We start from the raw sequence: 15986 nt of genomic DNA, 5'->3' as shown, positions 1-15986 counted from the left end.
TGTTAAATGTTGCTTTTTCAGTACGACACCGCTCAACTAGCTGCGCCAACGGCTGTCACCGACAACCCACAACCACGTCGAGGTAAGTAATTAGTCAAACTGATCTCGAACAGATTCTCCACGGAAACCATACGTGTGAGGACGTTGTCCATAGGTGCTCATGAGTCAAGTCAAACTAATTCACTTACTCGAAACTGACACAAAATAGAGAAGTGGTGGAGTCGAGTTGGAGTCAAAATATGTATGTGGCTGCATTGGAGTTTGTGGACAATTACAGTGTTTTTTTTTATGAATTATTAATAGTTTATCTGTGAGAGAAATAGGTTCCCCCGGGAAGTGTGAGTTTCGATGTCGGCAGCAAATGTTAAACTGTCGCAGCCTGGATGACGCCTCCACCGTAGCCTAGTGGAATAGCATGGCTGGCAAGAACTGGTGGCCGCCCATTCGAGTTCCAGTGATAACGGCCAGTTTTTCCTTCTAACTTTTCCCGGTTTCGAATGCCTCAAACTTATGCATACTGTCCTTGTAAATCGTGAATTTCTGGAATCTCAAATCCGCATTTTGCTCCGGATATAGCTTGTACTGCCAGGTTGGTGAGAAAGGGGTTCCACATTGTACTCAGGTGTGAATTAAACTCCAGGAAATACGGTACTTGAATTGCTGGCGCAAGTTTCAATGCACATGCACACAGTTGTACTTACTGGCATCGCAGAAAGGTACTGAAGTGAGCGTTCCATCAGCTTGGCAACTTGGCGTCGGATTTCCCACCAGCGGGAGGCCATCATTGCACGAATATGTTACATCGTGTGTAAATCTGACAGACGTCTTGTCGGCTGTTCCATTAGCAATAACAGGTACATCGCAGTATATACCTGTACACAAAATACGAAAGGCATATTTGTTGGCGGGAACAAACTAGCTAACTCATACTGTAATGTAATTTCCATAAAGTACCGCCAGATCGCCGCGTCTCGCAAGAGCGCCCCAACTTGATTTTACAGCCAGGGAAGGGAAAATCGTACGGCAGAGTACAACAACTTTTGAAAGGTGTGAGAACCTCAGGGTTGGTTAACATACGCCAAATCGGCGCCGGGAAGCACCGGCGGTGAGCCAACTCCCGATCCGTCCCGCATACGGTTTTAGTACCAAATCTACTACAAAGCACAATCAAAGCCTAACTTGTAGTTCCTTGGTCCTTTACTCTACATTGTACTTGTCTCATAAGTTGCACAACAGTCAAGCATGTAATCCGAAAAGGACGGGTTGGCATGATGACTTAATTTGCCACCTTGAAGTAACTACAAGATTGGCGAATGGACCTCATCTTTAGCATCAGTTCTGGCTCCCGGCACCGAGTATCACCAGCGCGAACAGTTCACAAACCACTTTTGGTTAAAATTGTACGAGATCTGTGGCCTTGCAGATCGCAAGAGTTGTGCACTGCCCAACCTTGCCCGCGGTCCTTGATTTACAATATGATTTTGCTACGACTGCACTAGTTCACATAGTCGCAATGTGTGTGTACTAAGGTCATAGCAGGTTTTTGTGTGGAGCCCGTGACTCATCAATCGTACAGATTGACTGCACCATGTGCATTATGCGTACAAGTTCATGCTGTATGACCTACAGACAGGAGACCACCTCCACAAAACGACGTGGGGCGCTCTCGTGGTACTTTACGGTACTATTTTCCCGAGTTGCTAAAACATCTTTTTCGACAGACCGGAATTCTGTCTTGGTTGTGTATATTACAATTGGGAATATTGTGGGATATCAGTTCAAAACCGCAGGTTTTCGTAATCTTTTTGGGGAAGGCAATCGAATTTTGCCCTTTCAACTGCAATTTTGTGATATCAACGAGGGAGAATAGTAATACAAAGTCGCCTGGTATCTGCAGTTTCATTACTTTGCTTCGTTAGTAATTTCTCGCAAAGAAAAGGAAGGTAGGACCAGTTCAATTTGAAACTCGGATGTTGAGAAAAATAATAAATGTAGGACGAAAAAAGACATAATATTATGGAGACGCGTTGAGAGTAATTGTTCACCGCTGTAACTATATTCTACATGTATATACAGTCAGAACCAGTTCAAATTTGGCAGCTAGCATTTATTATGTATACATACCCTCGCATTTGCCTAAGAACAAGCTGGATGTGCACGCTCTTGCACTGTACGAGTAGCCAGGGTCACACGTGACAACACCGCTCGCTGATATGCTAACAATGCGATCTTGATCCGGAGCGGAACGATGACAAGCTGTGATCGAGGACAAAATACACCATGGCAAAACTAGTTTCAGATCATGTATAGACAACAGTAGGGGGTTGATGAATCATAACAAGAGTACAAGAAAACCAGAGTGTGGAGCTTGGGGCTTTTCTACTATGGGTGTCTGCCACGGCGGAATTCCGTGTTTACATCATATTTGGTGCAGATCTGAGGTGGGAAATGGCATAGTGCGTACAACTGGGCTGCAGTTGCTGCAGAAAGAGACCTGCTTGAATCCTGCTTGTACGCACTACATCACTAAAATGATGTAATCACGGAATTTCGCGGTGACAGCAACCCATCCGAGCTGCACACTCTGGTTTTCATATACTCTTGATCATTATATTATTATAACAGCATTTTTCTCCTGGAAAGGAAAATGCAGTCAAATTGCCTACAGAAGGCTCAGAAGAAGCTGAGCAGTGACCCAGACTCTGCAAACCTGTCCATATTTGGTAGAGAAAGCCTTTCCTGATGCAAACTGTGGACAAATTACGGAATTCACACACGGCGTGCAATTGCTCTTTCACTGAACTGGCGAGACTGCGCTCTCCTCCGATCTGTGTGGTTTGAGCATCATTTCCCGATGGTCTGAGTGAAATCACGTCGATCCAGGCTTGGCGGCTTCCGGAGAGGAGTTCTGATGTGCAACCGGAATTGTAGGCTGTTGGAGTAAGAAGTTGGCCACCCTGACCCTGGCAAACTGCCTTGGCCGTTGTAAAATTGAAGTACTTGTTTTCGTCCGTTCGTTTTAGTACTGATGACATGCCAGAGCAGTATTGGTAACCTTTCAGCGTAGCATCTGAATATATACACAAACAGATATACACAAAGAGATGAAAGCATTTAACTACTCTAAAATCAATTATATTTTGTCATTTTCAAATCTGGACTTCACGGAGAATTTCAAAGTGTTAGGAAATTAGAGGCCACGTGCCACGCACTGCTCTCTTCTCTCCGAAACTCAACACTTGCAAGCCAGATATAAAAGGAAGAAAAATCATCAGTCACACCGCCGGGACTCGCACCAGGGACCTTGCTATTCACGAGCACTGCTCTAACCAACTGAGCTACAGTATGACTCTTATAATATTTTGTCGTCGTTTTAATTTCGTATAGCTCCCTCCTCTTACTATTAATTAAACGGCTTGCAACAACAATTGTCACATCCACTGTCCGGTACTCCATGCATGCACATAGTAGCTCTTGATCGATGGCACGCTGGACTAAACACGGTCAGTTTGTGGATCACACCACTGTCCTCTAGGGTTTACCGGGTGTTAGCGGTTGCCGTGAGTTCCCTTCGGGAACGGACGAAATAATTTCCTTTTTTTCATTTTACCAGTGTCCAAAAAATAAGAAAATGAGTGGGATACAAATCACAGAGCATCTGTGTGGTGAAACAGCTCTCTGTGATCCGGATAATGTACTGCACTTGCTGGAGTATAGTGCACACTTTAGACTCGGTATTTCAGGCCCCGGATAGCTGGTGCTCAATATGCTTCCACTACGAGAATGCATGCACTTGGGCAAGCGCAGTGCAATGCAGGAGGGGAAGGTGAGCCCAACCCAAAATATGGTGCAATGCATCAAATTTTTGCAAACTTTGTCACGTCTCAACCTTTGCTAGCCATAGTGTGTTCTAGTGTCTACTGCCAGCCACACTGCTAATGCATGATGTACATGAGGTCACATCAGTAGCACATGCATCATACCAAATTTATGATCTCTTTGATAGTTTTCAAGTAGGGCTGAAACGATCGTGGATTTTAACCTATCGATTACTCTTTAGCTTAACGATCGATTTTAAAATCGATTTTTAATCTTTAACGTTAGCACAAAGTGTTAGCAGTGTGTGCAAAAATACTCTATTGCCAAAAGCTAGGCCTTAAATAAAACCAAAAAACTGCGTTAGTGACAGGGTAGCTCCGAAACATGGCAGTAAGGTAATTTAACCTCAGAATATGCACCACGCCCCATGGCACAGGCATACACACAGCGGAAGCGGATTCAAACTTCACAAAACGAGGGTTTTCAGTTCTTTTTGGACTCAAAATCCCTAGTGACTCTAGTCACGGAGTAATCTTTAGCGTACCGATTACTTGGTTCGCGCTATTCCGCCGACGACTTGACACTTGACTGACTCACGACTGCCATCCAGAGAACACGAGAAGTCCATCGAACCTTCGACTCGGCAAACCTGCAAGAAAGCACCACTCCCTGCTCAATACACAGTGTTTCGGGGAATTCACCCCTCATCAGTTGAGCTTGAGTAGGCTGAGGAAGATTGTGCCTGAAGAGCACCACTTATATAGTGCTGTCCAGGCACAAACATCACCAGGGATACAAACTTACAGAGACACTCCGTTTCCAGCGCGACAAACACCTCGTGAACACCAGATAGCAGCGTGAGTCAGTTATCGCTCCTGGACGGTGAGAACAGACGAAGAGGACCCTCGGTCATTCACAACGCTGTCACCTCCAAACCACCTAGTCGCACGCCCGCGCTGGGCACAACAGTACGAAATAGAGGTTGCGACTTCGGCGATGATTTTGTTTAGGAATGGGTTTGCTCCCACACTGGAGCTCGCGCTATTCCGCCGACGACTTGACACTTGACTGACTCACGACTGCCATCCAGAGAACACGAGAAGTCCATCGAACCTTCGACTCGGCAAACCTGCAAGAAAGCACCACTCTCTGCTCAATACACAGTGTTTCGGGGAATTCACCCCTCATCAGTTGAGCTTGAGTAGGCTGAGGAAGATTGTGCCTGAAGAGCACCACTTATATAGTGCTGTCCAGGCACAAACATCACCAGGGATACAAACTTACAGAGACACTCCGTTTCCAGCGCGACAAACACCTCGTGAACACCAGATAGCAGCGTGAGTCAGTTATCGCTCCTGGACGGTGAGAACAGACGAAGAGGACCCTCGGTCATTCACAACGCTGTCACCTCCAAACCACCTAGTCGCACGCCCGCGCTGGGCACAACAGTACGAAATAGAGGTTGCGACTTCGGCGATGATTTTGTTTAGGAATGGGTTTGCTCCCACACTGGAGCTCGCGCTATTCCGCCGACGACTTGACACTTGACTGACTCACGACTGCCATCCAGAGAACACGAGAAGTCCATCGAACCTTCGACTCGGCAAACCTGCAAGAAAGCACCACTCCCTGCTCAATACACAGTGTTTCGGGGAATTCACCCCTCATCAGTTGAGCTTGAGTAGGCTGAGGAAGATTGTGCCTGAAGAGCACCACTTATATAGTGCTGTCCAGGCACAAACATCACCAGGGATACAAACTTACAGAGACACTCCGTTTCCAGCGCGACAAACACCTCGTGAACACCAGATAGCAGCGTGAGTCAGTTATCGCTCCTGGACGGTGAGAACAGACGAAGAGGACCCTCGGTCATTCACAACGCTGTCACCTCCAAACCACCTAGTCGCACGCCCGCGCTGGGCACAACAGTACGAAATAGAGGTTGCGACTTCGGCGATGATTTTGTTTAGGAATGGGTTTGCTCCCACACTGGAGCTCGCGCTATTCCGCCGACGACTTGACACTTGACTGACTCACGACTGCCATCCAGAGAACACGAGAAGTCCATCGAACCTTCGACTCGGCAAACCTGCAAGAAAGCACCACTCCCTGCTCAATACACAGTGTTTCGGGGAATTCACCCCTCATCAGTTGAGCTTGAGTAGGCTGAGGAAGATTGTGCCTGAAGAGCACCACTTATATAGTGCTGTCCAGGCACAAACATCACCAGGGATACAAACTTACAGAGACACTCCGTTTCCAGCGCGACAAACACCCCGTGAACACCAGATAGCAGCGTGAGTCAGTTATCGCTCCTGGACGGTGAGAACAGACGAAGAGGACCCTCGGTCATTCACAACGCTGTCACCTCCAAACCACCTAGTCGCATGCCCGCGCTGGGCACAACAGTACGAAATAGAGGTTGCGACTTCGGCGATGATTTTGTTTAGGAATGGGTTTGCTCCCACACTGGAGCTCGCGCTATTCCGCCGACGACTTGACACTTGACTGACTCACGACTGCCATCCAGAGAACACGAGAAGTCCATCGAACCTTCGACTCGGCAAACCTGCAAGAAAGCACCACTCCCTGCTCAATACACAGTGTTTCGGGGAATTCACCCCTCATCAGTTGAGCTTGAGTAGGCTGAGGAAGATTGTGCCTGAAGAGCACCACTTATATAGTGCTGTCCAGGCACAAACATCACCAGGGATACAAACTTACAGAGACACTCCGTTTCCAGCGCGACAAACACCTCGTGAACACCAGATAGCAGCGTGAGTCAGTTATCGCTCCTGGACGGTGAGAACAGACGAAGAGGACCCTCGGTCATTCACAACGCTGTCACCTCCAAACCACCTAGTCGCACGCCCGCGCTGGGCACAACAGTACGAAATAGAGGTTGCGACTTCGGCGATGATTTTGTTTAGGAATGGGTTTGCTCCCACACTGGAGCTCGCGCTATTCCGCCGACGACTTGACACTTGACTGACTCACGACTGCCATCCAGAGAACACGAGAAGTCCATCGAACCTTCGACTCGGCAAACCTGCAAGAAAGCACCACTCCCTGCTCAATACACAGTGTTTCGGGGAATTCACCCCTCATCAGTTGAGCTTGAGTAGGCTGAGGAAGATTGTGCCTGAAGAGCACCACTTATATAGTGCTGTCCAGGCACAAACATCACCAGGGATACAAACTTACAGAGACACTCCGTTTCCAGCGCGACAAACACCTCGTGAACACCAGATAGCAGCGTGAGTCAGTTATCGCTCCTGGACGGTGAGAACAGACGAAGAGGACCCAAAACAAAATCATCGCCGAAGTCGCAACCTCTATTTCGTACTGTTGTGCCCAGCGCGGGCGTGCGACTAGGTGGTTTGGAGGTGACAGCGTTGTGAATGACCGAGGGTCCTCTTCGTCTGTTCTCACCGTCCAGGAGCGATAACTGACTCACGCTGCTATCTGGTGTTCACGAGGTGTTTGTCGCGCTGGAAACGGAGTGTCTCTGTAAGTTTGTATCCCTGGTGATGTTTGTGCCTGGACAGCACTATATAAGTGGTGCTCTTCAGGCACAATCTTCCTCAGCCTACTCAAGCTCAACTGATGAGGGGTGAATTCCCCGAAACACTGTGTATTGAGCAGGGAGTGGTGCTTTCTTGCAGGTTTGCCGAGTCGAAGGTTCGATGGACTTCTCGTGTTCTCTGGATGGCAGTCGTGAGTCAGTCAAGTGTCAAGTCGTCGGCGGAATAGCGCGAGCTCCAGTGTGGGAGCAAACCCATTCCTAAACAAAATCATCGCCGAAGTCGCAACCTCTATTTCGTACTGTTGTGCCCAGCGCGGGCGTGCGACTAGGTGGTTTGGAGGTGACAGCGTTGTGAATGACCGAGGGTCCTCTTCGTCTGTTCTCACCGTCCAGGAGCGATAACTGACTCACGCTGCTATCTGGTGTTCACGAGGTGTTTGTCGCGCTGGAAACGGAGTGTCTCTGTAAGTTTGTATCCCTGGTGATGTTTGTGCCTGGACAGCACTATATAAGTGGTGCTCTTCAGGCACAATCTTCCTCAGCCTACTCAAGCTCAACTGATGAGGGGTGAATTCCCCGAAACACTGTGTATTGAGCAGGGAGTGGTGCTTTCTTGCAGGTTTGCCGAGTCGAAGGTTCGATGGACTTCTCGTGTTCTCTGGATGGCAGTCGTGAGTCAGTCAAGTGTCAAGTCGTCGGCGGAATAGCGCGAGCTCCAGTGTGGGAGCAAACCCATTCCTAAACAAAATCATCGCCGAAGTCGCAACCTCTATTTCGATTACTTGGTTGATAAAAAAATGTCACAGTTCGCGTGAGACTCGGCCAAAGGCCCAGTTTTCCGCATCCCCAGGAACGCCACCACCCTATTGGATCAAGGCGCAGATGCAGCTCCTAAGCGCTGGGAGGTGAGTAGATCCAACCCACCACAAAGTGGTCAAAGACCGAAATCCCATTCACTGCATCCATGTTTCCCTCGTGCCAGGCCACGAGTTCCCAATTAACTGTGGGTCGCAGCACGGCTGGAAAAAATCCTTCCGCTTCCAAGCAGGACTTGAACCTGGTACCCTCTGTTTCTCAATCATGGTCTTGGACCATCCCACTATGCCTGCCTGCATTGGTTGATAAGGAATTATCAATTGCTTACCGAGTAATTGGTATAATCGTTTCAGGCCGATAATGTTTTGATGAATTCTGACAATGGTCACAGTGTGGTAGACTAAGACCTGGTTTAAGCGACCACCCTTCGGTGCAAGCAAAAGTGGCCGTTAACGCCAGGTGGTCTTTAGAACCAGGTCCCACAGTGTCTGTGTAGAACTGTCCGTGCATGGAAAAACGGTTGTTAAGAGCAGGTGCTCGCTAAACACAGAGGTCGCTTACACCAGGTTCTACTGTACTGTCTTTATGATCGAAGATGCTTCAAACTGAAGGCTAGGCATTCTACTTTAGATAGACCTTGTAGTTGTTATTACTGATTTACACAGGTACACAGTCGAAAAAGGTCTGTTGGCTACAAATTCTTCCAAAAGTAATAATAAAATCCAATTTTTCTTTAATTCCTGAAGACGGGCCTGGCCCGAAAATTTTGATTTTCATATTTTTGGAAGAATTTGTAGCCAAGGGACCGTTTTTGGGTAGTGGTGTATAACTGTGTGAAACATGAACTGTGGCTACAGTGCGGTCTGCATAACCTTAGAAAGGTGCTAACTGAGATACTTTCTAACAATATCGAGATTGCTTTTGTTGGCCCTTCTGCCTGGATTTCATTGACAGGTGTGGTAAGACCATGGATCCTTCAATGAGTGACATGCAAACTGTAACTAGTATTATTGAAACCTTGCAAAGCAAAAAGGTTGGTCGTTAAAAAAGGGCAACCAAATTACACTCAGATGTGCGTTATAGTCCTCACAAATACTATACATTCTTCTCAGGCAGGCTTTTTCATGGTGCACACACACGCACGCACGCACGCACGCATGCACGCGCACACATACGCATGCACGCACACACACACAGAGTTTTACTCACTGGCATCGCAGTAAGGTACTGAACTGAGTTTTCCATCAGCTTCGCAACTTGGCGTCGGATTTCCCACCAGCGGGAGGCCACCATCGCATGAGTAGGGTACATTGTGTTTGAATCTGACGGAAGTCCTGTTGGCTGTTCCATTAGCAATAGCAGGGACGTCGCAGTATATAACTGTACACAGAACAATGAACACAGAAGCTGCTGAAATTTCAGAGAGGCCTTTTGCAATGTTTAATCAGGAACTTCGCTGCTTGGTACATGTTGATAGCATTAAAAAATCACCTAAATTTGTCAACACTCCTTTAACCCTTTACCGGCAGCCGGATACTTGAATGCGTCAATGATGATGCAGTAGGCATGCATTCAAAAACATGCCTGGTATAAATGGAAGCATCAGCCTACGAGGATTTCCCCGCGACCCTCGCACAGCCTACGTACCATTCTATCTGTTGCTGAAGAGATCGGCGCGTGTCCCATTTGATTTCAGTAAGAACTGCGCAATGCAAAAGTAACGTGAATACACGTGTGCCGACAATGCCGTTTGCCTCCGTCAAAACTTTGTCAGGTACATTTCCCTTATGCTGTGAGTTCCTTTCATCCTCGGAGGACTTCTCTGACAAGGACCTTGTAGTCCTTCGCTCTGGGACCGATGACATATAGATAATATACTTTGTTTGGGGCGCTAATGTATTAAAGCGAATTTCAAATTACGGAGCATGGCGTACACTAAGTAAATTCTCACACAAATATGGGGAACTTTCAGCCGCTAAAGACGATGTCGTTGTGATGTACCTGGAAGAATCTGATGGAGCTTATGGTGGGGAAGGCATGGACAGTGATCCCCGTGTCGGCATTCTCCTAAAGACGGGACTTCAGGCAATCGACTTTCTATGTACTTGTGGGATGGCAGCGCAGTGTGGCATGTGCACAACCCTACTCAGCCATCGGACAGCGATTCTGGGACGATGCTGCTCTCAATTGTGAGCGAGGCATGGCCAGTGAAGTCTGCAACGGCGATTGCATTTGTTTCCTCTCCGGTGTCGACTTGCTTTGGCAGTATCATGTCAATGTCGGAACTCTGACGATTTGCATTTGTACAAATTCCATGTTTAGACGTATAATTGCCAATTTAGCAGCATAAGTGTATGGTATGAGGAAATATATTTTTCCATGGTCAAGAAGTAGTACCAGACTTCCAAGAAAAACATAACTTGCACAACACAACATGAGGCCTAGTTGTGAGTTATCAGTTCTCAATTGAATGTTATGAATTACATACACAAAATGCACTCGCCGATAAAGGGTTAAATACTACCTAACCCCAGTACTAATCCTTTTCCATCTAATACGATAGTGTTTTCTTCTTTTTTGACCTCCAAACCATGGGTCGCTATGACATTTCATCGCGAATTCGTGCAGATTCAGAATAGGCCAAAACATTGTAGTGCTTGCTAAAATTAGACGTTCCACAGGAGCACCAGTTCAACAAAATTTAGCACGTAACAATTGGTATTGAATACATACCCTCGCAGTTGCCATTTAAGGAGTTTGGTGAGGAGAGTGACACATTGTATGCGTATCCAGGATCACAGATGACATCACAGCTCGGTGTGATGTCACGGATGTGATCCTTGCCTTGTGGTGAACCATTACAAGCTGTGATCGAGACCAAAAAAAAAAAACCCAGAGGCAAAACCAGTTTGATCTCACGTGTAGAAGGCAGCAGGGGGTTTATGGAGGATACCATGAAACTCCGCAAAACAGCAGCATTCATCGTGGAAAGGAAAATGCAGTTAAGTTGCATAAGGAAGGTTCAGAAGAAACCAAGGAGTGAACCAGACGCACCACACCTGCCTATATTTGGCAGACAAAGCCTTTGCCGGCTGTGCACAACTTACAGAACTGGCACACAACGTATAATGGCGTATCCAATGAACTGGTGGGATAACGTTCTCCTCCAATCCGTGTGGTATGAGCATAATCCCCAGCTGATCTGAATACAATCTTGTCAAGCCAGGCTCGATAGGTACCATCGAGCAGTTCTGATGCACAGTGAGAGTTGTATGTTTCTGGAGTAAGAAGCGTTCCGCCCTGACCGTGGCATACAGCCCTGGCCGTTGTAAAATTGAAGTACTTGTCGTGTGTCCGTTTCAGGACTGCCGAAACCCGAGAGCAATATTGATAGCCGGTCAGTGCAGCTCCTGAATATATACATAAACAAATGAAATCATTTATGTTCTGTGATTCGATTAAATTTTGTAGTTGTTTTAACCCTTTGACTGCTGCTTGGAAGTGCACCAGGACTCTAAGGACCAGCAAAACGTGTCATTAACACACCACATGCGGATGCGGAAAACTCGGCTTTCAGCCGAGTCTCACGCGAACCGTGAAATTTATTTTTTATTATGCAATTTTAAAGGTCTTGAGCTGCCTGGTAAGCTAGTGCAACAAAGAAACGATGCACTGCATCTACCGAGCTCACTTTTATTTGAACATGCCCGCAATTCTACTACTTGATTTGAACAGAAGTTGTCATGGCACCAAGTGGCAAAATGCGCAGAAGAAAAGAAAATCAAGTGCCCACACACTGAGCAAAAAGTCTTTTTGGATATGCCTATACGTCGAGCACTACGCACTATCATCTCTGACCAGATCGCTTCGGTGATTGTAGGAGAAAGCTGAGAGTTGTCTCTTCGACCTACATATTTCGATTGTGAGAAACGAATAAGATTTGATGAAGTTACGATCATTTGAACGTAGGCGCGTCACGTCCTATAAATTCTCATCAAATAAGGCGATCACTCAAGGGACCTTGTGCTACAGTTACCAGGTGGTCTCCTTATCCAGGGTCTTTTGACTGGAAAAAGCATCCCTTGATCCTGGTTTCCGTGGTCTTCTAGGACAGGTGGTCGCCATATCCGAGTGGTCACATTGACAGGTTTTAACTATACGCTGTCAACAGCCACAGCCAATGTGCAGTAGTGTATGCAGGTGCTTTCCCAGAAGGCGCTGACAGGTTTTTCACTCCAAGTCGTTGTTTTTGACTGTTTGTCATTTTCCCCTTTAAAAATGTATTTGCCACCCTTGTTGTGCCACATATCACACTCTAATGTCCATCTCGCCAACTTGGATCTATTTTCACACTGTCTTCCTTGCGACAGACGTTGCGACAACGGCAGTGATTCGTGAAGACAGTGTCTGCTCCGTGCGTCGAAGCTCGCGCTTCCTGCAGACTGATTCGACCTTTGACTGACTCACGACTGCGCCTGTAGCACACGAGACGCCCGTCCGGAACCTTCCACTCGGCAAATCTGCAAGAAAGCACCACTCCTGCTCCATAGACAGTGGTTCGGGATTTCACCCCAATCAGTTGAGCTTGAGTAGGCTAATGAATTTTCTGCTTCTTCAGCACTGGACTATGTAGCGCTGTCCAAGCCAAAACATGACCTAGAAACACCAACTAATTCCTTACTATGACGGTCCGCTTCCAGCGCAGCACACGCTTCTCGAGCACCAGGCAGCAGCGTGAGTCAGTGTCGGACAATGCAGTTGTGAGAACAGACATTGACGGCAAATGACCCTCAATGCCAGTTCTCACTGTTCTGGTGGTGACAATCAACTTTTCCAACTCCCTCACCTTTATGAGTGCAGTCTTTATAATCTACAACTTTCTTAAATCGAAAATACGCGCGCATTACACTTCAGATATGCCTTGAATTGCCAGAACATTGGTCTGAAGGGGGAAGGGAGGGGGGGGGTACATTATACTCAGGTGTGTGTTATATTCAAGCAAATACAGTACATCATTATCTGGCGGCTTTTTCACGGTACATGTGCACAGTGGTACTCACTGGCATCACAGAAAGGTACTGAAGTGAGTGCTCCATCAGCTTGGCAAGTTGGTGTCGGATTTCCCACCAGCGCATGGCCTTCATCGCACGAATAGGTTACGTTGTGTGTAAGTTTGACGGATGTCTTGTCAGCTTTTCCATTAGCAATAATAGGTACATTGCAGTATAAAGCTGTAAACAAAACAAGAAAGTTATTTTTTGGCAAAGCGAAACCCACAATAGACCATGGACTCAGCTCAAATGTAAACGCACAGTAAATTATCGTGTCCATTCCCGAAAGGACCTCAAGACAGCTGTTAACACCGGGTATAAACCCAGCGTCAGATGCAGCGCCCAGCGGTGGGGTGAGGGGATAAGGGTCATTTTATTTATCGTCTCAACTTCATGGCACATAATAATACATAGCCGATACAAGAAAGGGAGGGGGAATCCAACCACGGAAAACAGCATTAACAAAAGAAGAAAGGAAGGGAGGTGTCACCATGTGTCAACAGCAGGTAGCACAATACAGTACTAGTTTAGCTGAAATGCATCCTTAAAAGCTGAGAAAGACTGTGAACAACGAATCACCATCAATGGCATAATAAAACCCCGGAATTGAATCGCCGCATCCATGTACCATGTCTGGCCGCGAGTTTCCAGTTGACTGTGGGTAGCAGCATGGCTGAAACAAAACTACTACTCCGAATTCTGGACTTGAACCAGGTACTTGTCGTATACAGAATTTACGAAGATAATGACATATACAGGCCAAGCCATCCTCAAATCAAATCACGACAACAACGACTACGAAGTCGCCTGGCATCTCTGGGCCCGTTACTCGGCGTCGTTAGTATTTTTTTCAAAATGTATAACCACTGATTCACCAGTTCTAAATCTAAGACATCTAATGGGCAATTAACAATAATTATTATCGATCTTTTACACGAAAAAAGCTTCGTTTAATGGAGGGCTTGGAGTTTGTTAAAAAAAATTATTGATAACTAAAACACCTATCAATGTATTTGGTTGTTACATACATTGACTCTTAACTGTCAGGTCAAAGTTAATTTCTTTCAGGTTTGAGCATAAGTACACTTTTTTGATTATTTTGGCTCAATGTCTGAGCTCGAATTTATATCTTAGGTAATCGGTAACCCATTTCCATTAACCACTTGATCTGTAATGCCAATCGGAGTCCAATGAAGGGACTGTAGGGTTGGCGCTAGCAATGGTCATGTATCACGTTTTTGATGGGGTAATAAGGGGGCAAGAACTCAACGAAATATATGTATACGTACAAGTACGCTCGCATCTGGTAGCTAACGTGCTGGATGAGCACACTGGTGCACTGTATGAATATCCGGGATCACATGCGACAATACCGCTCGCTGATATGCTACGGATGTGATCTTGACCTTGAGCTGAACGACGACAAGCTGTGATCGAGGAAAACAAAACACAGTGCCAAAAGTAGCATGAGCTCATGTGTAGACGACAGTAGGGGGTTGATAAAATAACGTGAAATTGTTGCCACCACAGCATTCATCATGGAAATGAAAAAGCACTCAAATTGCCTAAAGAAGTTTCAGAAGAAACAAAGAAGTCAGCCAGGCGCAACAAACCCGCCTATATTTGGTAGACATAGCCTTTGTTTGCACAAACTGTGGACGACTTACGGAATTCGCACACAACGAATAGTTGTTCTTTCCTGTCGCTTTGCCAGAAGGGCTTTACTGCGTCCGTCGTTCTCTTTGTGGTTTCGGCATAACTTAAAAGAGAATTCGTGTCAATCCAGGCGACACGACTGTAGATACCCTGGCTAACAGGAAGCAGTTCTGACGTACAGCCAAGATCATATGTTTCTTGGCTAAGTAGTTTGCCACCCTGACCCTGGCACACTGCCTTGGCCGTTGTATAATTGAAGTACTTGTAGTCATGTGTCCGCTTCAGGACTGCTGAAACCTGAGAGCAATATTGGTAACCAGTTAGTGTAGCTCCTGAATATAAAACAAAAACAGGTGAAAATTCATACTGTAAATAAATTACACAAGAGAGATTGGAAGCTGTGTCAAAACAAAACTAGAGTTTCACGTATTACTACGATCATCAGGCAACGGATGGCTCCAAAACAGGCAGCCAGAACATAAAGGGGAGCAAGGTGGGAAATTCTGAGGGGTATCAAAACGCAAGAGCCAGGTGCAGGCATGACGTTGCCAAGTCTTTAGACTTTAAACTCAGTCTGTAAATAAATTACATTATTGTAGTATTGCAATAAGGAGCACCTGTGCCTTGTCTCGCGTTGGTACAGGGCAATTTCACCCTACTTCTATTGGTGTGGCTTCACTACTTATTTCCTCGTGGAGTATTTCCCCCAGAGAGTGACTCTTTACTCCAGGGAGCCTGCTTCTACTTCCTCCGCGTCATCGAAATTGTCGCAGTTTGACTAGTGACTTGTCACTTGTTACTGACAACTCCCTAAGCTAAGCCATTCAAAACTTATTACACAGTTTGATAGTCTGAAGACTAGAGTAACGTACCAGGACAGTTGGACTGAGAGTTTTCATGCAGAGATGAAGTCCTCATCGTCGCTGATGTCAATGGACGCAAAAATATCGTTCTGAAATATTTCAAGGAAGGTTGAAAGTTGGTCGTGCCTCATCTCAAACGCTTTGACTTTCTCCACAGGACAAGAGCTGCTATGCTTGTCGTCTGCTAGCTCTGGATGATTTCTATTTCACCACCAACGAAGCCTAGTAAGGATACACGATCGTTGCGAGGTCGGT

At 46.4% G+C, this 15986-nt stretch overlaps 1 protein-coding gene across 1 annotated transcript in view; it reads right to left on the bottom strand.

Moving 5' to 3' along the window:
• The window catches only part of LOC135827121 (uncharacterized), a 33711-nt gene that overhangs the window by 16562 nt on the left and 1163 nt on the right, over window positions 1-15986 (bottom strand). Inside the window, exons 2-10 of the mRNA XM_065339645.1 lie at window positions 14880-15200; window positions 14502-14639; window positions 13222-13392; window positions 11269-11571; window positions 10895-11026; window positions 9371-9541; window positions 2765-3070; window positions 2125-2256; window positions 702-872 (exon numbers count right to left, since the gene is read on the bottom strand). Coding sequence (XP_065195717.1) covers window positions 702-872; window positions 2125-2256; window positions 2765-3070; window positions 9371-9541; window positions 10895-11026; window positions 11269-11571; window positions 13222-13392; window positions 14502-14639; window positions 14880-15200 — 1845 coding nt within the window. The remainder of the gene's footprint in view (window positions 1-701; window positions 873-2124; window positions 2257-2764; window positions 3071-9370; window positions 9542-10894; window positions 11027-11268; window positions 11572-13221; window positions 13393-14501; window positions 14640-14879; window positions 15201-15986) is intronic.

The sequence above is a fragment of the Sycon ciliatum genome, chromosome 11 (assembly GCF_964019385.1).
Source record: "Sycon ciliatum chromosome 11, ocSycCili1.1, whole genome shotgun sequence".
Classification (NCBI taxonomy): Eukaryota; Metazoa; Porifera; class Calcarea; order Leucosolenida; family Sycettidae; genus Sycon; species Sycon ciliatum.
This window is presented reverse-complemented; position numbering and strand designations above follow the sequence as displayed.